We start from the raw sequence: 22,818 nt of genomic DNA, 5'->3' as shown, positions 1-22,818 counted from the left end.
TGTAACAAACAGGTAAATGTATTTCTCTGAGTATTTTGACTCCTTACAGCAAGTTACTGAACCTGAAGACAGGGTTGTCAAAATCCCTTCTTTATTACTGGTAGGTCAGAAGTACAGATGACAACCTGGAACTTTCAACTGGCATCTGACGAGGAGCAGTTTCATGGGGTGGAGTTCTTAATCTGTGGGGTTGGTGCTAACTGCAGGTAGTCAGTGTTGTAACTGAATTGTAGGATGCCTGGTTGGTGTCTGGAGAGTTGGAGAATTCATTAGTTGGTATGAAAAAAACCCCACACGTTTGGTGTCAGGAATGTTGTAAGTAGAAGGAACAATATTTTACCTTTACTAGTGCAGGAGAAAATAATAGATTTTTATGTGTTTATATCTTATCCATTTATTAAGTTCTCAATCTTTTTATTGTGAAAAATTATAATCATAATTAACAGAATAGGTGTACATAATCCAGCTCCAAAACTTAACATTCTCTAATCTTACTTCATCTAAACATCTACTTGGTTTTTTTCTTGGAGTATTAACACACATTCTAGACTTCATATTTCATCTGTAAGTATTTCAGTATGTATAGCAAGATAATTATTTTTAGACGTAACCACAATGCCAAAAAAATCAATGTAAATTGGGAACAAGTGTATAAATCTTTTCTTGTTAATCAGTAAGTCAATAGATATACAGGAAAGGTGCTTGAAATAAACAAGTAAGAATGAATGGTATGTTAATTCTATCAGATTAAGAAGAAAAAAAGGAAGGTATATGTGAATTTTCTCTTGAAATGTCTGCAATGTTCGTTTTACAGCTCTGATGAAGTGTAACTGGCGTACAATAAAATGCTCCCATTTTAAGTATGCAATTCTTTGAGCTTTGTAAATATATACAGTCATCCAGTTATCAGTATAATCACATTTTAGAAACTTCTGTCATCCAAAAAAATGTCTCTAGGGCTTTTCTACAGTCAGCTTTTCTAATACTTTTCAAAAAGGCAACACTTTGCCTTTTTGAAGATGTAAGGTAATGTAGCCTTTTGCTTCTGACTTCTTTAACTGGCATGATGTTTTGAGATTCAGCCAAGTTGTCATAAATACCATCAGTTCCTTCTTTTTAAAACTGCTGAATAGTATTACACTGTATGGATGTATGAAGTGCTGTTTATCTATTCACCAATTCAGGGATATTTGCTGCTTTCCATATTTTGAGTTTTATAAATGCTGCTGCCATGAACATTGATATAGATGTCTCTGTGTAGACATTATGTTTTATTTCTCATGAACAGATACCAAAGAGTAGAATTCCTGAGCTGTATGGTCAGTGTACGTTAACTTCTTCAGAAAATGCCAAACTTCTTTCCAAAGTAGCTGTACCATTTTGTGTTCCCACCAGCAATGTGTAGTTGTCATGATTGTTTCACATCCTCATCAATACTTGGTATTGCCATTTTCCATTTCATCTTATCGTTAGTTTTAATAGTTTTAACAAATTCACTTTAATTTTCTAAATATACAACAATATCACAAACAGTGATAACATTCCTTTTTCTTACTGCTCTGTCTAGAACCTCTAAACTACTAGCAAATAACATCAATAATTACAGACATTTATGACTTAACTTTTATTTTTAACAGAAACACTTTCAGTACTTTACTGTTAGGATCTCACCACATTTGCAGGTAGTTACATTAGGAAGTATTCTATTTTAAAATAAGTTCTTATCACATATGGATACTGAGTTTTTATCAAGTGTTATGCAGCATCTGCTTTGACTTTCTAATGCAATGAACTAACAATGCATTTCCTAATGCTGAATCATCCTTACATTTGTGAAAAACCCCTAATTAAAAAAATTTTTGATATGCAACTTGGGTTGCTTCTGCTATATTACTATATTTGATTTACTAAAATTTACATTAGTATTTGTAAGTCAATTTAGAATATCATTTCCTAAATTTTGTTCCATAGGATCTACCAGTACAAGTTTGGCAGGATGGGGGGACAAAAACACTAATTCTCAATTTCTTCATAAGTAAAGTGGGGTAAAATATACAAAGCGACACAGAGATAGATGGGTTAAGGTACTATTAGAAGATTAAATAAGAAAATGCCCAGAGTTGCTTAGTCAGTGAATGAGCTAGGATTTCAGTCCAGGACAGTATAAATCATCCTTGAAACCATTACACTCTGTTATGTCTATTATTAAAAGATTATACATATGGCTAAAACAAAAACAAACATTTTTTTATTAAAAAAACACTGTAATTTAATCAAGTTAGAGATGTACATTAATTTTTTTTTAATCCTAAAAGGATGGATTCTTCCTTATAATGAACCCTTTGAAAGGAATTATTCCAATCTGGATAGCGAGTTGTTAGCCTACCTGAGTGTGACTGATGGCTATGTGGTTGCCATGGAGAGGTGACTGCCGATCTTTCTCCTTACTGTGCCGACTGCTCTGCTTACTACGTTGTAGTTGCTGCCTCAGTTTGGCAATCTGCTTTGGGGAGAGGGAAAGAGAAGGAAGAAGAGAACAAAAGTGAATACCAAGCTTTAAGCATTTATTTTTTTAAGTTTGGATATTAAAAAATAAAAATTTTATCAAAGATCTCAAGAAGAGATATTTCATTACAATGATTTATTCTCCAATTTTTGATAGTTGAAACCACTGAAAATAAGAATATGTGCTACAAATGCTTCACTTATACAATTTAAATAGTGTTGTTGGTAAATACATTGACTAAATTTCCCCAGATTATTTCATATTTTACCTTTGTAACACCAGAGACATCTTCCCTTCTAAGCATTTTTTCTAAGGTGTAAAACTAGTATTTCATATGCCTACTGATTAAAGTCAAACCCAATCTCTTAATATATAGGGATCACATTAGTTTCTAAGTTCCCATCTTATACAAACAAAATTGATCTGGTATACTAATTTCTGAACATTAAAAAAAAAACAAAATCCCATGGTGTAAATCCTTATGGCATTTAGCATTAGTTACTTGAATTTAACATCTTACTATGTATTACTTTTAGTCACAAAATTTTTATTTTCCAGCTTTTTTGAGATATAAGTGACATGTAACATTGTGTAAGTTAAGGTGTACAACATGTTGATTTCATGCTATTGTATATTGCAGAATGATGCTACTATAGCATAATAGCTCTACCCCATTACATAATTTGAGATTTATTCTCTTAGCAGCTTTGAAGTAATAACACTATTACTAACTGTAATCAAAATTCTATACTTTAGGTCCCCAGAACTCATCCATCTTGTAACTGAAAGTGTGCACCCTGTGGCTACTCCCCATTTCCTTTCCCCTTCAGTCGCTAGCAACCACCAATCAACCCTCAGTTTCTTTGAGTTTGGCTTTTCTTCTCTGGTATCACAAAGAAGTGATACCATACCATATTTGTCTTTCTCTAACTGATTTACTTCACTTAGCATAATGCCCTCAAGGTTCATCTATATTGTTTACAAAGGCAGGATTTCCTTCTTCCTCATTGCTGAATATATATGCCACATCTTTATCCACTTATTCACTGACAGACACTTGGCTATAGTGACATACATTTAAAAACAAATATAACTTAGGTATTTTCCTAAATGGAACAGTAATACTCCAAGGCTTAAAAGAAAAGTCATTTCTATAATATGGCTTGGAATTCATCAAACTATTAATATATTTTAGGTGCTATACAATCGTCTTAAACTGTGCCAGACCAGGAAGAAAACTTGAGCATTTTCAAAGGGAATCATTAGCAATTTGGGGCAAGTTACTTAATATTTTCCTTGCAGATGATGACATGAATCAATTAGTAGGTACTCCTTGAACACCTACAATGAGCCCAATTTTATGTTACTTACAAGGCAAAGTGCCAGTACAAAGTAAAGTCTGTAAAATATATTGATTTTCTCTAAGAGATGTTAGCAAAATGCTTACCTTGAATAACCATGGCAATAAAAAGCAAAATAGACAGTTGCTATTAAAGCCTATAAATGTTTAAGGGGAAAAGCATATGGGTTGCTGGGAAAATTTATTTTTACCTGTGGCAAACAGAAGAGAAGCAGCATGGAAGAAAATAGAGAACCTAAAAGAAAATCTGTATTTTTCATTTTAAGTAAGATCCTTAGTCTCCCCTAGTGTTTTGAAACTCTTTGTAGCTTTAGGGACATCACATACGATTTCCTTACAAAGGTATACAAATAAGATTATCTGTGTTAATATTTGTGTTCCTTGCTCTCTGTTGAAATGACATCATTTTCTTCTAGAGAATATTAATTTTCATGAGAAAAGGAATCAAAATTAGTTGGTAATCATTATAAATCAAGCCAGACTATGATAAAAGATAAACAGAATTTCAAATTGTACAAGTTATTTCATTAGGACAGGGGTATAAAATTAAGTGTTTTCTGAGTATTAATGATGTTTTAGTGGTGTTTCACGGAGAAGGCAATGTACTCTTGCCTGGAAAATCCCATGGACGGAGGAGCCTGGTAGGATGCAGTTCATGGGGTCATGAAGAGTCAGACATGACTGAGCGACTTCACTTTCACTTTTCACTTTCATGCACTGGAGAAGGAAATGGCTACCCACTCCAGTGTTTCTGCCCGGAGAATCCCAGGGACGGGGGCGCCTGGTGGGCTGCTGTCTATGGGGTCGCACAGAGTCGGACACGACTAAAGTGACTTAGCAGCAGTGGTGTTTCAAAACTGGCTTTTTAAAGAGCTTGTAGAAAAGAGCCCATAATGCTTACAGATTAATCAAAGCAGTGTGTACTTTTTCATTTTTAAAATAATCTTTAAAAAAATAAATAAAAATAATCTGAAAACTGATCAATCCTAATCACTCTCTTTTTAAAGGGCTTTGAGATATCATAATAAACCAGAAGTTTTTTTCTTTAACATACCACTCTTTAACATAATGATACACACCCAACTTTGCTTGGAATACCAACTTAGACTATGCAACCTTATAGTTTCCACATAATACTGTTTATCTCTGGATTATAACATAGTTATGCTTTTGTTTACAAATTAGAGATTAGAGTAAAAGGAAAGCCCATCTTACTAGATATATAATCAAAACATTACAACTCTTACTCAGGAACCATGTAGAATGAAAGCAGGGTATAATAAATCTTCCTTTGCTTCAGAATATAAGAGACTCCCGTGTTTCCTTACACGACATTCAGAAGAGTGGCTTATGTATATAACAACTGCAAATATTCTTGCCTTCCATACTTTCACTTAGAATTCTCCTTCTCTTCTCCCTTGGATGCTCAAGAGCCCATGGTTATCCAAAACCATCTCTTCTCCCTAACCTCAGTAATAGTAGACACAAAGGAATCTCTGGGAGAAAGGCGCCAATGTGTGTGTTAGTTACTCAGTTGTGTCCGATTATTTGCGACCCCATAGACTGTAGCCCGCCAGGCTCTTCTGTCCATGGAATTCTCCAGGCACAAATACTGTAGTGGGCTGCCATTCCCTTCTCCAGGGGATCGTCCCGACCCAGGGATTGAACCCAAGTCTCCTGCACTGCAGGCAGATTCTTTACCATCTGAGCTACCAGGGAAGCCCCAGGAAGGGGCTGAGGAAGTTGTAATTTCCGATCTAGTCATACACACCCTCCTGCCTAAGGCACCCTCTCTAGTCAATCTCACGTTCCAATGTATCGCACAAAGCTCTTGGTTCTCACTTCAGTGAGTCTATTCACCCTGGTTGCTGCTGCTAAGTCGCTTCAGTCGTGTCCAACTCTGTGCCCACCAGGCTCCCCCGTCCCTGGGATTCTCCAGGCAAGAACACTGGAGTGGGTTGCCATTTCCTTCTCCAATGCATGAAAGTGAAAGTGAAGTCGTGTCTGACCCTCATTGACCCCACAGACTGCAGCCTTCCAGGCTCCTCCGTCCATGGGATTTTCCAGGCAAGAGTACTGGAGTGGGGTGCCACTGCCTTCTCCGATTCACCCTGGTTACTACAGTGAAACTCGCATACAACCTTCCTTTATAAAGGGAACCCTGAGTTACATTAACTGGATTTCTTAAACTATAGATGAATCTTACTTGTGTTTCTAAATATTCATTAGCAATGCTTAAGAAAAAATTAAGAATGGACCTTGAGGGGATTATACTAAGTGAAATAAGTCAGACAAAGAAAGTTAAATACTGTATGAGCTCACTCTGAAAATAAACAACAACAACAAAAAAAACAACTCAGAGAACAGCTTCCTGGTTGCCAGGGGCAGAAAATGGGTGAGAACGGTCGAAGTATACAAGCATCCAGTTATAAGATGAGTAAATTTTGGAGTGTAATGGATAGCATAGTGACTGTAGTTAATAACACTCTATTGTATATTTGACAGTTTCTATGAGAATAGATCTGAAAAGTTCCTATCTACACATACAAAAATTATAAAATTATGAGGTGACAGATGTGTTTACTAACCTTCTTGTGGTACACTTTACAATATATATATATATCAAATTGTTATGCTGCATATCCCGTAAACTTGTATGATGTTATATGTCAATTATATCTCAATAAAACTTAAAAAAAATTAAGAGGGAAGGAGAGAGGAGCATTCTCTAAACATGAAAGGGATCTTAAGCACATGTACTCTGACATTTTAAAAAGTTAGAGAATAAACCCCAAGGTCACAAAGAAGAAATAATAATTGTAGGGAGAAGAAGTATCATAAATATTCACTAAGAAATGACTAAAATATTTGTGGAATTAGATAAAGAAAAATCAGAGACTGGTCCCACTTAAAATCTAAGAACTGGGAACATATTTTACTGTACATTTTTGGAAACCTGGTCATATCACCGTTGTTTATTTGTAATTTTTGTCCTGATAGTTCTCCCATATTGTTAACACATTAAAAAAAAAAAACACACAAAAAAACCCTAAACTCTAAGCCTCAAAATACTAGTCAATTATTTTTGCCTCAGGTACTGAAAAGGAAGGGACGGAGGGTGATATTTCTCAGAATGAATTCTATAGTAGGCAGGGAATTGAGAAATCTTAACCAGACTAAGTAGATGCAGTAGGAACGGAAGCAAGATCCAAAGGAAAAAATGAGATGAGAGCTAGATTAACACCAGGAAAACGGCACTTTGCCACTCGTATTTATATTATTATAAAATGAAATCTTTTCTATTTTGTTCTCATTCATTTCTCAATAAAAACATATGAGATAAATGCTATTATTATCCTCACTTTACAGGTGAGGAAACTGAGGGGCGGGAAGGTTAGTTTGTTGAAAGCCATTCAATTAAGTGGTGAAACAAGTACATGAACTTAGGGAAGTGGAATTCCAGAGTTTGCTCTTTTAATCACTATTCTATATTGCCTGAAGAATCAAATTAATAACTCACAAGGAGAGAAAGAATCTTACAAAAAGTAAGACAGATAGGAAAACATACAAATGACAACAGCTGAGCTGTTAAAAGACCAAAAACAATTACTAACGATATTAATCCAACAAAATTTCCTGAATATATAGCTTGAGAAGTTGTAAATCTCAAGCTGTTATTCCCTTTTATACGAAAAAAGAGAATACATGACAAACTTGAGTGCTTACAAAGATCAGTGTCTCAAAAGAAAGGTTCTGCAGTATGAAAACAGTTTACATACTATATCCTTTGACAGTGTTCAAAGGAATTTAAAATGCAACAGTACCTACTGTAACACTAACATAAAATTTAAAACTTTTACTTAACATAAATATGAGCAAATCATGCTGTTTTCCTTTTTTCTTTCATTTTCCAAAAGACAAATGCTAATGAAATAACTGGGGCTTCCCTGGTAGCTCAGATGGTAAATAATCTGCCTGTAATGCAGGAGACCCAGGTTGGATCCCTGGGTCAGGAAGACAGTCTGGAAGGGAGAAGGGAATGACAGCCCACTCCAGTATTCTTGCCCGGAGAATTCCATGGACAGAGGAGCCCGGTGGACGACAGTGGGACAGGGCTATTCAGTCCTCTGATACCCAAATGCACACACAGAGGCATATGTGTGTACAAACTGCATCTATAAAGAATACACAGATGTGTAAGCACACGCATATGAATAGGGGCTGTCACCTGCACACACATCACTGGTACACATGCTGCCCACGTGCAGACTCACAGAAACCCCCACCCCAGAACAAAGAAATAGATATTTCCAAACACAGATTTATCTCCACAGATATAGCTAGCTTTGGGACACTTTAGTTTTTGATACAGAAATTTATTTACCAATAAGGTATATCTGCCAATAGAGGAATGCTGACAATAATACCATTGAGAAAAAAGTTCATAAAACAACTAGATTGCACAGATATACTGTAACCGCTCTACAGATGAGGAAGCACTTTAAAAAGTAAAGTATCTTTCCCAAGGTAACACAACTAATAAACGGCAGACCCAGTCCTTTAGCCTTTAGTTCCTAACCTCTATTAGCTACCAGTGCTGCTGAAAGTAGTACCACATTAGTGTTCACAAATAACCACTAATACCTCGCTATGTATTGGCTCATAATCGCAACCACTTCGCAAAGTAACTTCCTTTCTTAATGCTAGAGATATTGCAAGATGTGAAATTGCAGTAAAGATGAACAAAAATTTGATGTAGCAACAAAAATTTGATGTAGCAATTAACTGACTACATACTAACTTACTGATACAGTTCTTTTTCAATAAGCAGTTTGATGACCGTAAACACCATTCTTATTGGTCCAATTTTAAATAATGAAAATATGACATCTTTACAATTCAATATAATTTGAACTCAGAATTTACTTACTGGATGAGTATTTGTGCTTTTAAGGTTTTACCACATAATAGAAATTCTTCAGAATGTTGTCTTTTAGGTCCAGAGAAAATATTACTGCAATTATTTTCCTCTAGTATGGTATGATAAAACAATTCTTTTTAAATAGCAGAAGTTAACAGAACATTAGGGCAGTTATACTCTTAGTAATGAGTATGAGGAAACTTTTATTTTTCTTACTGAAAAAAGAAAGACCCCAACAATATCTGTTAATCACTATTTGATCAGAAACAAGAAATGTCCCTAATCATTTCACTTAGAGAAAAACTATCCCAAGCAGTAAGAGAGTTATTGATGAGATAAAGAAGCAACCTATGATTTTTTTCTTATATCCACTGAAGAACTTAAAAATACTCACTTTTTAAACTTATCTTTATCAAAGTCAGAAACAATGTAAAAGAGTCAAAACAACGAATATAGTAATATTATTTATACTCTGGGAATGTCACCCTCTGGGATAAAGATAGGTTTACTTACTCCTTACTATTAATATAAAAACAGTGGATTCTCCAAGTTCTGTTCCTCTCCTGTAATGTGATCTATTATTTGTGCAGGCATCCACTCAGACCCTCTCCATCACCCCACTGGGGTTTACAGGAACTAATGCAAACTCAATAGTCTTGTTACTTGCTATGCTGTGAATAATAAAGTCCATTATCTCTAAACCATGAGCCTCATGGCTTCTGCTAGTGTCCATGAACTAGTAAAAGGTTAACTTATTAGGCTATCAATAGAAAAAATAAAATCCAAGATGTGAACCAGTGTATTTCCTCTTCTGCCTCAAATGAAGAGAAAGGAGTTTTAATGGAACATCTTGGAAAGACTGATGTTCCTCACAGATAAAAGGACACGACAGACTGGAATCTGACTCCCACTCCTGATACCGATAATGCTGAGCTAGGATGATGGAGATTTACTGTTGCATCAGAGTCAGCCTCAACTCCCGGCTATTAATCAGATTTTTTAAACGTGCGAGTTTCTCAGTAACCATCTGGGAAATCTGAAAGTGAGAGTCCCAATGGAGGGCTGGCTTAGGTTCTACCTAGGAGGGCTACCCCAAAGGGTAAACAGAGCTCAACACTGGAGAAACTGAACATTATTTCTAGAATTCTAGAGTCTTAGGAGAAAGTAAGCTAGAATCATAGGAAAGAGATTCAGCAACAAGAGATGTCCAAAGAACCCAAGAAATTTCAAAAGAAAGTCAGTTTCAAAAATCTGTCAAGACCAGGCAATAGAAAGGTACCTTATAACAGTACCAGCAAGTAGGAACATTTCTGTTCCCCTTATCTCCCCATAGGCCTTCCCTGGTGGTTCAGATGCTAAGAATCTGCCTGCAGTGCAGGAGACATGGGTTTGATCCCTGGGTCAGGAAGATCCCCTGGAGGAGGGCATGGCTACCCACTCCAATATTCTTGCCTGGAGAATCCCATGGATAGAGGAGGCTGGAGACCTACAGTTCATGGTGTCACAGAGTCAGACACGACTGAGCAACTAATACAACACTACCACTCCACCTCTCCCTTAAGCTCCAACTCCAGAGGCTCAGACGCAGTAGCTATGGAGTTAGGACAAAGGTAAGCAAAAAAGACAAACGGAGCTCAGGTTCCCTTCCCCCAGGAAGCCACTCAGGGGTAGTATGTCCTAGCTAGAAGAGGAGCGACCACAACCGTGAAATAAGGAGGAGCTTTCCAAGAGACTGGAATGCATGCTCACTTAAAGGAATCACAGGAGTGTAAGAGCTTCTAGTTTTGCACTGAACTTCTCTCACCAAATAAAGGACAGTGAGAGTTAATATAAAGTCCTTTTATTATCCCATAAAGCCTTAGTTTCCTTTCCTAATATGTAATTAAGCTCTTTAAAAAGTAGATTTTAACCTGTTTCTTTTGAAATTCTACATGCTTTTACACAATTTTGAGCATACAGTCTTATGCATTTGATGCTAATCCATGAACAAATGCATTGCCACTATAGGCTGATAATGTATACTAAAAAATATCTTTAAATTTTTCCTTTTTTCTCTTTTACCTCTATTAAACGTATACAAATCAAGTACCATAAAAATAGAAATAGTCACAGATGTAGAAAACAAACACAGTTACCAGGGGAGAAAGTGGGGTGAGGGGGATAAATTGGAAGACTGGGATTGACACAGACACATTACTATATAAAATAGATAACTAACAAGGACGTACCCAGTAGCCCAGGGGACTCTTCTCAATATTCTGTAAAGAACGATATGGGCAGAGAATCTGGAAATGAGTAGACGCATGTATGTGCATGACATTCACCTTGCGGCGTGGTAGAAACCAACACAACACTGTAAATCAACTCTACAGGCCGCGCGGCACAACCCATCACTACATTGTACCCGGCTGTCAGTTACAGGTCCTGATATATGAGCTGATAATCTGGTTCCCAGTTTTTTCATAGGTAATCTGTTTTCTAATTGCAAGAATGAGTATGTGTGTGTGTGCTTGATCTACAACTCACCAGACCTAGAAGTGGAAATTTTTGTTTTGTTTATCCTCCAAGGAATTGGTGGGCTTTTTCAATCTAAAGACCCACGTCACTCTCCAAATCCAGCATATTGTCAAACTTTAACGAATATCTCTTCCCTGATACCTACTATTCTTACCTTTGGAAACTCCTTACTCAGTCTGTTTTCCATGTTTCTTAACTTCTCTTTCATATTTTTAACCTCTTTTTAAAAATTATTTTTTATTGAAGTATAATTGATTTACAATGTTGTAGTAGTTTCTGGTATATAACAAAGTGTTAAGCTGTAGATCTATCTATTCTTTTTCATTGTTTTTCCATTATGGTCTACTACAGGATATTGAATATAGCGTGCTGTGCTATACACTAGGTCCTTTTTGGTATCTACTTCATATATAATCACTTGTACCTGCTAATCCTAAACTCCTAATTTATCTCCCCCACCTAGTCTCTTTCTCCTTTGGTAACCATAAGTTTGTTTTCCATGTCTGTGAGTTTGCTTCTGTTTTGTAAATAAGTTCATTTGTATCTTATTTCCCTGGTGGCTCAGAGGGTAAAGCGTCTGCCTACAATGCAGGAGACCTGGGTTCAGTCCCTGGGTCGGGAAGATCCCTTGGAGAAGGAAATGGCAACCCACTCCAGTACTCTTGCCTGAAAAATCCCATGGACGGAGAAGCCTGGTAGGCTACAGTCCATGGGCTTGCAAAGAGTCGGACATGACTGAGCGACTTCACAGTGTGTGAGTGACATCATATGGTCTTTCTGACTTACTTCACTTAGTATGATAATCTTTAGGTCCATCCATGTTGCTGTAAATGGCATTAATTCATTCTTTTTATGGCTGAGTAAAGCTTTATCTAGTGCTGCTATGAACATATGGGTGCATGTATCTTTTTGGATTAGAGTTTTTGTTTTTTTCTGGATATATGCCCAGGAGTGGGGTTGTTGAGTCATATGGTAGCTCTATTTTTAGTTTTTTACGGAACCTCCATACTGTTTTCCATAGTGGCTGTACCAATTCACATTCCCACCAACATCACACACAGGAGCATTTCCTTTCCTCCATACCCTCTCCAGCATTTACTGTTCGTAGATTTTTTAATGATAGACATTCAAACTGTCAATTTCTGTCTTTTTATTTTATATTCTAGATGATTTGCTCATCCAGACTTTCTCATTTGAGACTTTTGATTCACTAATTCTCAATTCTGCTATGTCAACTTAATCCACTGAAGAGTTTACTTTCAGTTTCACCAACTTCTCAGTTTCACCAATATGCCTTGGAAAGGACCCTTTATCATTCTGCCTATTCTTACTTCTCTTCTCATTGCGAGTTACTGTTTCATTTGAAATTCTTAAATATCCTAAGTTCTTTTTGGGGATTGTGTTATTTTCCCAGATATACCCCATTTAATGTATCCACTCTCTCTTATAGCAATACATTTCCTTACATACCCTAAAACACTTACTTGCAAGTTCTCTGTATGTGGGAGTTTTATCCTTTATAAACTCTTTACTCTCTGTCTTGCTCACAGTTCAACTGATAAAAAATCTGCTTTATTGCCATATTATTTCATGGTTGCTCAAGACTATGGTGTTTCAAAGGTGCATAGCTTCAGAGCAAGCCTTAAATCAGGAAGACTAGGGCTGTGCCCCCATGTGAGTACAGCTCTATTCCAGACACCATACCCACGCACAGCATATGGTTACTATTTCAATTTTTTTACAGATGTTCTTTTTATACAACACCAACAGTGTCAGGTGAAGTTACTTCAGATCTAGTTTTACTGTTTAGACACATGGTCCTAGTTCCCTGCTTTAAGCATATAGCCCAGTTTCAATCTCCCATTTGCAAGACACATTTTACCCTCTAAAAAGGTGGTGTTGTTCAGTTGCCCAGTCGTGTCTGACTCTTTGTGACCCTATGGACTACAGCACGCCAGGCCTCCCTGTCCCTCACAATCTCCTGAAGTTTGCCCAAATTCATGTTCATTGCATCAGTGATGCCATCCAGCCATTTCATCCTCTGATGCCTACCCTATTCTCCTGCCCTCAATCTTTTCCAGCATCAGGGACTTTTCCAATGAGTCAACAGTTTGCATCAGATGACCAAAATACTAGAGTTTCAGCTTCAGCATCAGTCCTTCCAACAAGTACTCAGGGTTGATTTCCCTTAAGATTGACTGCTTTGATCTCCTTGCTGTCCTAGCAACACTCAGGAGTCTTCTCCAGCACCATCGTTTGAAGGCATCAATTCTTCGGTGCTCCTTCCAGCTGTCACAACCATATGTGACCACTGGGAAGACCAAAGACCTTTGTCGGCAGAATAATGTCTCTGCTTTTAAACACATAGTCTAGGTTTGTCATGCTTTCCTGCCAAGAAGCGAATGTCTTCTAATTTCATAGCTGCAGTCACCATCTGCAGTGATTTTTGAGCCCAAGAAGAGGAAGTCTGTCACTACTTCCACCTTTTCCCCCTCTATTTGCCATGAAGTAATAGGGCTGGAAGTCATGATATTAGTTTTTTTTTAATATTTAGTTTTAAGCCAGCTCTTTCACTCTCTTCCTTCACCCTTATCAAGAGGCTCTTTAGTTCTTCTTTGCTTTCGGCCATTAAGGTGGTGTCATCCATACGTCTGAGGTTGTTTATGTTTCTCCCACCTATCTTGACTGCAGCTTGTAACTCATCCAGCTCGGCATTTTGTTCATGACGTGCTCAGCATACAGATTAAACAAACAGGGTGACAGCGGACAGCCCTGCCAAACTCTTTTCTCAATCTTGAACCAATCAGTTGTTCCATCCAGGGTTCTAACTGTTGCTTCTTGACCCGCATACAGGTTTCTCAAGAGACAGGTAAAATGGTCTGGTATTCCCATCTCCTTAAAATGTGTAGTAATCTACAATTTCTTAAATTTGGCTCAACTCAGAGAAATCTGGCCAACACGATCCAGATTTCTATGAGTCAGATAACATCAGCATCTACTCATCATTAAGGATTTCCCTTCTATTCATGGTCTGTAGGGGGTTCTCTTGTCTTAAATGTAGCTAAAATATATTTAGGTATTTCTTTGAACATTTTTCACATTGTAGTCTTATAAGCTTGGAGCAAAGCAGAAGTAGACTATACAGGTGCTTTCACTGACGTTGAAGTCAGAAATCCAGATGCAGACTATCTGAGGTGGGGAGCATATCTCTGACTCAGGAAGAATGGATGTGATACAGCTGAATTTGATACCAGGACAAGGAAGCAGGTCAAAGTTATTTTAAAAAAAAAAACAACAAATTTTAGTAGCATATAATTTTTAAAATATTACTGTTTCAATAACATTAATAGTTTTGGCTTTCGTAATTTCCTCAGATTCCAGTTTTGTCATCTTTTATAAGTATTAATATTTTATGTAGTCTTTACCCATATACTCATTTTCCAGGCTCAGTTATATAAAATCTACCATGAATATACCATGCAAAGCCTACTAGTCTTTTATGTCTATTCCTCGTTTTTTTTTTAATCTTTACTGAAGTGTAATTTACATTGCCTTAACTTCATCCATTGTAAGGGTAAAATTAAATAAGTTGTAATCACTTAGTAGAGTTGCACAAAGTAATCACGAATCAATTTTTAGGACTTTTTCATCACCCCCCATATTTGCTTTGAGTCTATTTACAGCCAATCACCACTGCCTCCACCCTAGCCCCAGCCACATGCAACCGCTAATGGGCTTTATTTCCTCTATAGATTTGCCCTTTCTGGCATTTCAATATAAATGAAACCATATAATATGTAATCTTATTCATCTGGCTTCTTTCACTTAGCAGGGAGTGGCAAGCTACAGTCTGCAGGCCAAATCTAGGATGCCACATGTTTTCGTAAATACAATTTATTGGAACATAATCACACTCCATACTGTCTATGGCTGCTTTCACCTACAGCAGTGGAGCTGAGCAGCTGCAGCAGAGGCTCTGTGACCCACACACCATAAAATAGTTACTATCTGGCTTTTCATAGAAAAACAAAATGTGCTGACTCTTGACTTAGTAAAACGTTTTTGAAGTTCATTCCCACTGTAGCATGTATCAGGATTCATCACAGTGTTCCTTTTTATTGCTGAACAGTCTGGTATTGCATGAATATATGACATTTTCTTTATCCATTTACCAAACAATGGCTATTTTTATTATTTTTTTTTTTAGAGGTGTTTTCAAGACTCTTATAGAGTCCCAGAAATAGAATTGCTGGGCTATATGCTAAATTTCTGATGAAGTTTTTATTCATTCATTTTTGGCTACACGGATTCTTGCTGCTGTGCAGGCTTTTCCCCAGCTGCAGCGCGGGGCGGCCACTGTCTGCCTCGGTGCACAGCTTCTCCTTGCGGAGGCGCCTCTCGTTGTGGGCACAGGTTCCAGGTGCAGGAGCCTCTTCAGTAGGTGCAGCACGCAGGCTCAGGGATTGTGGCTCATGGGCTCCAGAGCACAGGCTCAACAGTGTGGCACACAGGCTTACTTGCTGAATGTGAGATCTCTTTGGATCAGGGATTGAACCTGTGTCCCCTATACTGGCGGGCAGATTCTTAACCACTGGACCACCAGGGAAGTATCTCTGATTATCTTTTAAGGAAACTGTCAAAACTGTTTTTCAAAGTTGGGTGTAACATTTTATTTTCCGAACAATGTTGACGGTCCCGGATGCTCTTCATTCTTGCCATCACTTGGTGTTATCTGTCATTTAAATTACAGTCACTGTAGTAGTGTGTAGTTGTATCCTGAGGTTTAAATCTACGCTTGCCTAATGTCAAATGATGTTGACTACCTTTTCATGTGGTAATTTACCATCCATACATCTTTGATGAGAAATTTCTATCAAAGTATCTTACCCTTTTTTTAATGGGCTGTCTTCTTATTGATTTTTAAGAGTTCTTTATATATTCTGGATGTAAGTCCTATATCAGATATTTCTGTCTGGTTTTGTCTTTTCATCCTTTTAGTCATGTAGTGTAAATGTTCATTTAAATGAAGTTCAATTTTTTTTCTTTTATGGCCTTACTACTGGTACTGTATCTAAGAATGTCTTGCCTAATCCAAGGTCTTCTAGAAGATCTAAAATTTTAGAGCTTATATTCAGGACTATGATCCATTTTGAGTTCATTTCCCTCTATGGTGAGTGTCAAGGATCTAAGTTTCTTTTAACTTTTAATTTTGTATTGTTTGTATAACAAACAATTTTGTGATAGTTTCAAGTGAACAGCAAAGGGACTCAGCAAATGGACTCATGGGTCCATTCTCTCCCAGTCTCCCTTCCCATCCAGGCTGCCACACAGCACTGAGCAGAGTTCCATGTGCCATACAGTAGGCCCCTGTTGGCTATCCATTTAAAATGTAATAGTGTGTACATGTCCATCCCAAACTCCCTAACTATCCCTTCCCCTATCCTTCCCTCCTGCAATCATAAGTTCATTCTTTAAGTCTGTGAATCTTTTTCTGTTTTGTAAGTAAGTTCATCTGTATCATTTCTTTTTAGATTCTATATATGAGCCATATCATACAATATTCCTCTGAGTTCCTTCACTCAGTATGACAGTCTCTAAGTCCATCCATGTTGCTGCCAGTGGTACTATTTCATTCTTGTAAATGGCTGAGGAATATTCCATTGTGTGTGTGTGCATGTGTGTGTGCACACATATACCACATCTTTATCTATTCTTCTGTCAATGGACATTTAGGTTGATTCCGTGTGCTATCATAAACAGCTCTTCAGTGAACGCTGGGGTACATGTATCCTATCAGCTCATGTTGTTCTCCAGATGTATGCCCAGAAGTGGGCCTGCTATGGATATGTAATTATTCTAGTACCAGTTGTTAGAAACACTGTCCTTTTCAACTGAGTTGTGTTGGCAGCTCTGCTAAAAACTGACCATAAAATACAAGGATTTATCCTTGGGTTCACCATTTTGAATCATCTATATTTTTTCTTTATGCTAGTATTTTGCCAAATTCATTAATATAAATTTATAAGAAGTAGTGAAATTATATAAGAAGTAGTTCTCCAAAATTTTCCTTGTTTTCAAAATTACTTTTGCCATTCTAGGTCCTTTTCATTTCCACATACATTTTAGGATCATCTTGTCAATTTTTACCAAAAACAAAAACCCTACGAAAAAACAGGGGTTACACTAAATCAATATGAGGAGAATTACCATCTTAATGATAATATTGAGTTTTCCAATCCATGAACAGTCTTCTAGTTATTTCAATTTTTAAAAACTTTATCCAGCAGTTTTGTTTTCGGTATACAAATTTTTAACTGCTTCTATTATACTTCTTCTTAAATATTTTAATATTTTTGATTCAACTATAATAAATTATTTTCTGATTTGGGGATTGTTCACATCTGATACCTAGACAAACACTTGATTTCTGTATGTTGATGTTTTTTTTCCTGCTGAACTTGTATTAGTTCTAGTAATTTATATATTTGTATGTTCCCTAGGAATTTCTATATATAGGATCATATATCTGTGAATAAAGACGGTTTTGCCATTCCCAAATGTCTTATTCATTTTTTCTGCCTGACTAGAACTTCCTGTACCATACTAAGAGAAGTGGTGACAAGGTGACTGTAGACATCACTACCTTATCTTAGGAGGAAAGCATTCTGGCTTTCACCATTGAATATGATGATGTCTGTAGGTTTTTCAGAAACGGTCTTTATCGGGCAGAGAAAATTCTCTTTTATTCCTGGTTTATTTAGAGATTTTTTTTTTTTTTATCATGAATAGATACTGGAGCTTGGCAAATGCTTTCTCTGACTCTACTGAGATAATTATGTGGTCCTGTTCTTTAGTTTATTAATATAGTGTATTTACATTAATTGAATTTTGGATCTTAAAACAACTTTGCATTTCTAGAACCAATCTCACTCGCTCTTTGTGTATAATCCTTTTTATAAGTTGCTAGATTTGGTTTGCTAATATTTTGTTAAGGATGTCTACATCTATGTTCAAGAGAGAAACTGATCTGAAATGTTCTTTTCTTGAGGTATCTTTGCCTGCCAACATCACATAACTCTAGACTGATAAAATACATTGGGGAGTGCTCCCTTCTCTTTTATTTTCTGAAAGAGCTTTTGAAGGATTGTTTCTTCTTTGAATATTTGATAGAATTCACCATATCAAACCTTGGGATTTTTTTTGCAGAACATTTTTAATTCCTTACTTAATTTCTTTATTGCTACAATTTATACTCATATTTTTCTATTTGTTCTTAAATCAGTTTTGGTAATTTGTTTCTTTCTAGTAATTCTTATCTTGCTAGAATTTTATCCATTTCATCTTATGTTCTATTAATAAATGATGACACACATTTGATTATAAGATTCCTTTATAAAACCTTTACGTTCTAAAAGGTTGGTAGTAACGGCCCCTCTTTCACTATTCATTTTGGTAATTTGTATATTTTCTTTCTTGGTCAATCTAACTAATGGTTTATTCATCTTTCCAAAAAAACAACTTTTAATTTCATTGACTTTTCTCTTATTTTTCTGTTTCATTAGTTTTTGCTATATTCTTTATCATTTCCTTCGCTTGCTTTCGGTATGATTTTCTCTTCTTTGTCTAGTTTCTTAAGATGGAAGCTTAGGTACTGATTTGAGAATTTTCTTTGTCTTATATGTGCACTTACATATAACTTTTCCTTGAAGTACTGCTTTATCTGTAAACACAAATTCTAAGCTGTCTTTTTTGCTTTCATTTATTCAAATATTTAAAATTTCCTTTTTGGTATTAGGTAAATGTTCTTTAAAAGACAAATATTTGGGTTTGTTACAAGATTATTTTCTGTTACATGATTTGAGTCTTTCACAACCTATTGAGTCTTGTTTTATGGCCCAATTTATGGTCTAACCCAGAAAATGCTTCAATTTGAAAAAAATGTGTATTCTACAGTCAATGGGCAGTTTTCTATGTATGTTAGGTCAAGTTGACTGATTATCCTGTTTAAACTCTTCTATCTCCTTGCTGGTTTTCTACCCAGTTCTATCAAACATTGTTAAGCAAAATGATTTCTTCTTCCATAGTTGTGCTTCATGCATGTTGAGACTGTTGTTAGATGTATAAACAATTATGAGATGTCTCTGTCTTCAGTAATATTTTTTGTCTAAGTCTATTTCATCTGATAAGAAAGCATCATTACTCTTTTCACTGTGTAGCTTTCCCCATCTTTTTATTTTCAACCTACCTATTCATATCTTTGAATATAAGGTGTGTTTCTTATAGACAAGATATAGGTGAGTGTTGCTTTTTTATCCAATTTGACAATCTCTGCCTTTTAAACAGAATGTTCACTCCATTCACTGAATGTAATTAAATAACTGGATTTATTCCTGTCATTTTGCTATTTTTCTACTTGTGTCACATCTTTTTTACTTGTCTCTTCCTCCTCTAGGTGCTTTCTTTTGTGATATTTTTTATTGTATCGTTTTATTCTACTTTTGGGGAGAAGGCAATGGCAACCCATTCCAGTACTCTTCCCTGGAAAATCCCATGGATGGAGGAGCCTGGTGGGCTGCAGTCCATGGGGTCGCAAAGAGTTGGACATGACTGAGCGGTTTCACTTTCACTTTTCACTTTCATGCATTGGAGAAGGAAATGGCAACCCACTCCAGTGTTCTTGCCTGGAGAATCCCAGGGACGGTGGAACCTGGTGGGCTGCTGTCTATGGGGTCACACAGAGTCGGACACGACTGAAGCGACTTAGCAGCAGCATCAGCATTCTACTTTTGATATTTCCTATTCTTATATAGCGTTATTTTGTCAGGAACTGCTCTAAGGATTATAACAAGAATTTTAATTTATTATCAGATCAGATCAGTCGCTCAGTCGTGTCTGACTCTTTGCGACCCCATGAAATCGCAGCACGCCAGGCCTCCCTGTCCATCACCAACTCCCAGAGTTCACTCAGACTCACGTCCATCAAGTCAGTTATGCCATCCAGCCATTTCATCCTCTTTCGTTCCTTTCTCCTCTTGCCCCCAATCCCTCCCAGCATCAGAGTCTTTTCTAATGAGTCAACTCTTCGCATGAGGTGGCCAAAGTACTGGAGTTTCAGCTTTAGCATCATTCCTTCCAAAGAAATCCCAGGGCTGATCTCCTTCAGAATGGACTGGTTGGATCTCCTTGCAGTCCAAGGGATTCTCAAGAGTCTTCTCCAACACCACAGTTCAAAAGCATCAATTCTTTGGCGCTCAGCCTTCTTCACAGTCCAACTCTCACAGCCGTACATGACCACAGGAAAAACCATAGCCTTGACTAGACAAACCTTTGCTGGCAAAGTAATGTCTCTGCTTTTGAATATGCTATCTAGGTTGGTCATAACTTTCCTTCCAAGGAGTAAGCATCTTTTAATTTCATGGCTGCAGTCACCATCTGTAGTGATTTTGGAACCCAGAAAAATAAAGTCTGACCCTGTTTCCACTGTTTCCCCATCTATTTCCCATGAAGTGATGGGACCAGATAATTTATTATAGTCTACTTCAAAATAATATTTAATTCCAGTAAATGGGAATCTATATTCTAAAATATGTCTTTTCCCTTGTCCTCTTTTGTGTTATTACTGTTATATTTAATGTATATGTTATACACCCAGCATAATAGTATTATAATTATTGTTTCATGTAATCTTGTGTTGTAAATAGGTAGAAAAATGAGAAAAATGTATCTACAGGTTGTTTTATATTTACTCACATATTTGCCATACCCAACACTCTTCAAATTTTCCTATCAATTTGAATTAAGCTAGAGTCAGTACCTTCAGTATTTCTTGTAAGACAGCCTCAGTTCAGTTCAGTCGCTCAGTCCGACTCTTTGCGACCCCACCCAAGACGGGCGGGTCATGGTGAAGAGGTCTGACAGAATGTGGTCCACTGGAGAAGGGAATGGCAAACCACTTCAGTATTCTTGCCTTGAGAACCCCATGAACTGTATGAAGAGTAAGACAGCCTAGTAGCAGGAAATTCTGTGAATCTTTATCTCAGAATACTTTATTTCACCTTTAAAGGTTTTCTGAATATAGAATACTTGGTTGATATTTTTTCTTTTAGCACTTTGAATATGTCCCGCTTTATGGTTTCACTAGAAACCGTATTTATCACAATTCTGATAAAAAAAAATCAGCCATTATGGTATTATTGGTCCCCTACTGTAACGTGTCATTTTTTTCTTCCAGTTTCAAGATTTTCTCTTTTCCTCTGGCTTTCAGCAGTTTAACTATGATGTGTCTATGTGTAGTTTTTTGTTTTTGTACTTGGGGTTTGTTGAGCTTCTTGAATTCATAGATTGTTTTTCATCAAATCTGCAAAGTTTTCTGTCATTATTTCTTCAAACTTATCTCCTCTCCCCTCTCCTCTCCTCCATCTCCATTTTGTGTATACATATGAACTTAATGTTTCCCCACAGGAATGTTTCCCTTTGAGGCTCTTCTGACTTTTCTTCCATCTTTTTCTCTGCTCTTTGAGAGTATTCTATTGACCTGTACTGAAACTCACTGATTCTTCTGCCATCTCAAATTTTCTACCAAGTTCATCTAGTGAATTTTTAATTTTAGTTACTACACATTTTAGCTCTATAGAGTTTTGTATATTTTTTCCTAATAATTGCATCTTTGTGGATATTCTTTATTCATTGAGTCATAGATGTCCTACTTCCCTTTAATGCTTTAAACATGGTTTTCTTTAGTTCTTTGAACGTACTTATAATAGGGGCTTTGATGTTTCAGTCTGCTAAATCCAACATATGGAGACACTTAGATACAGTTTCTACTGACTGTTTTTTATCCCTCAAGAATCATTTTAGTTCAGTCACTTACTCATGTCTGACTCTTTGCGACTCCATGGACTGCAGCATGCCAGGCTTCCCTGTCTATGACCAACTCCCAGAGGTTGTGCAAACTCATGTCCATTGAGTCGGTGATGCCATCCAACCATATCACCCTCCGTCGTCCCCTTTTCCTCCTGCCTTCAATCTTTCCCAGCATCAGGGTCTTTTCCAGTGAGTCAGCTCTTCATATCAGGTGGCCAAAGTATTGGAGCTTCAGCTTCAGCATCAGTCCTTCCAATGCGTACTCACAATTGATTTCCTTTAGGATTGACTGGTTTGATCTCCTTGCAGTCCAAGGGACTCTCAAGAGTCTTCTCCAACACCACACTTCAAAGTATCAATTCTGTGGCCCTCAGCTTTCTCTATAGTCCAGCTCTCACATCCATACATGACTCATGGAAAAACTATAGTTTTGACTATATGGACCTTTGACGGCAAAGTAAGGTCTCTGTTTTTTAATATGATGTCTAGGTTTGTCATAGCTTTTCTTCCAAGGAGCAAGCGTCTTTTAATTTCACTGCTTCAGTCACCATCCTTCAGTGACTCTGGAACTCAAGAAAATAAAGTCTGTCACTATTTCCACTGTTTCCCCATCTATTTTCCATGAAGTGATGGGACCGGATGCCACGATCG

At 36.8% G+C, this 22,818-nt stretch overlaps 1 protein-coding gene across 3 annotated transcripts in view; it reads right to left on the bottom strand.

Moving 5' to 3' along the window:
- GLCCI1 (glucocorticoid induced 1) overlaps positions 1-22,818 on the bottom strand; it is a 106,439-nt gene that overhangs the window by 26,369 nt on the left and 57,252 nt on the right. For 2 of the 3 annotated variants that reach the window (XM_070787173.1, XM_070787171.1), the window contains exon 4: positions 2,387-2,503. In XM_070787173.1, coding sequence (XP_070643274.1) covers positions 2,387-2,503 — 117 coding nt within the window. The remainder of the gene's footprint in view (positions 1-2,386; positions 2,504-22,818) is intronic. The other variant, XM_070787172.1, reaches the window with a different exon arrangement.

The sequence above is a fragment of the Bos indicus genome, chromosome 4 (genome assembly GCF_029378745.1).
Source record: "Bos indicus isolate NIAB-ARS_2022 breed Sahiwal x Tharparkar chromosome 4, NIAB-ARS_B.indTharparkar_mat_pri_1.0, whole genome shotgun sequence".
NCBI lineage: Eukaryota > Metazoa > Chordata > Mammalia > Artiodactyla > Bovidae > Bos > Bos indicus.
The sequence above is the reverse complement of the archived record's forward strand: the minus strand, read 5'-3'. Positions and strand labels throughout refer to the sequence as shown.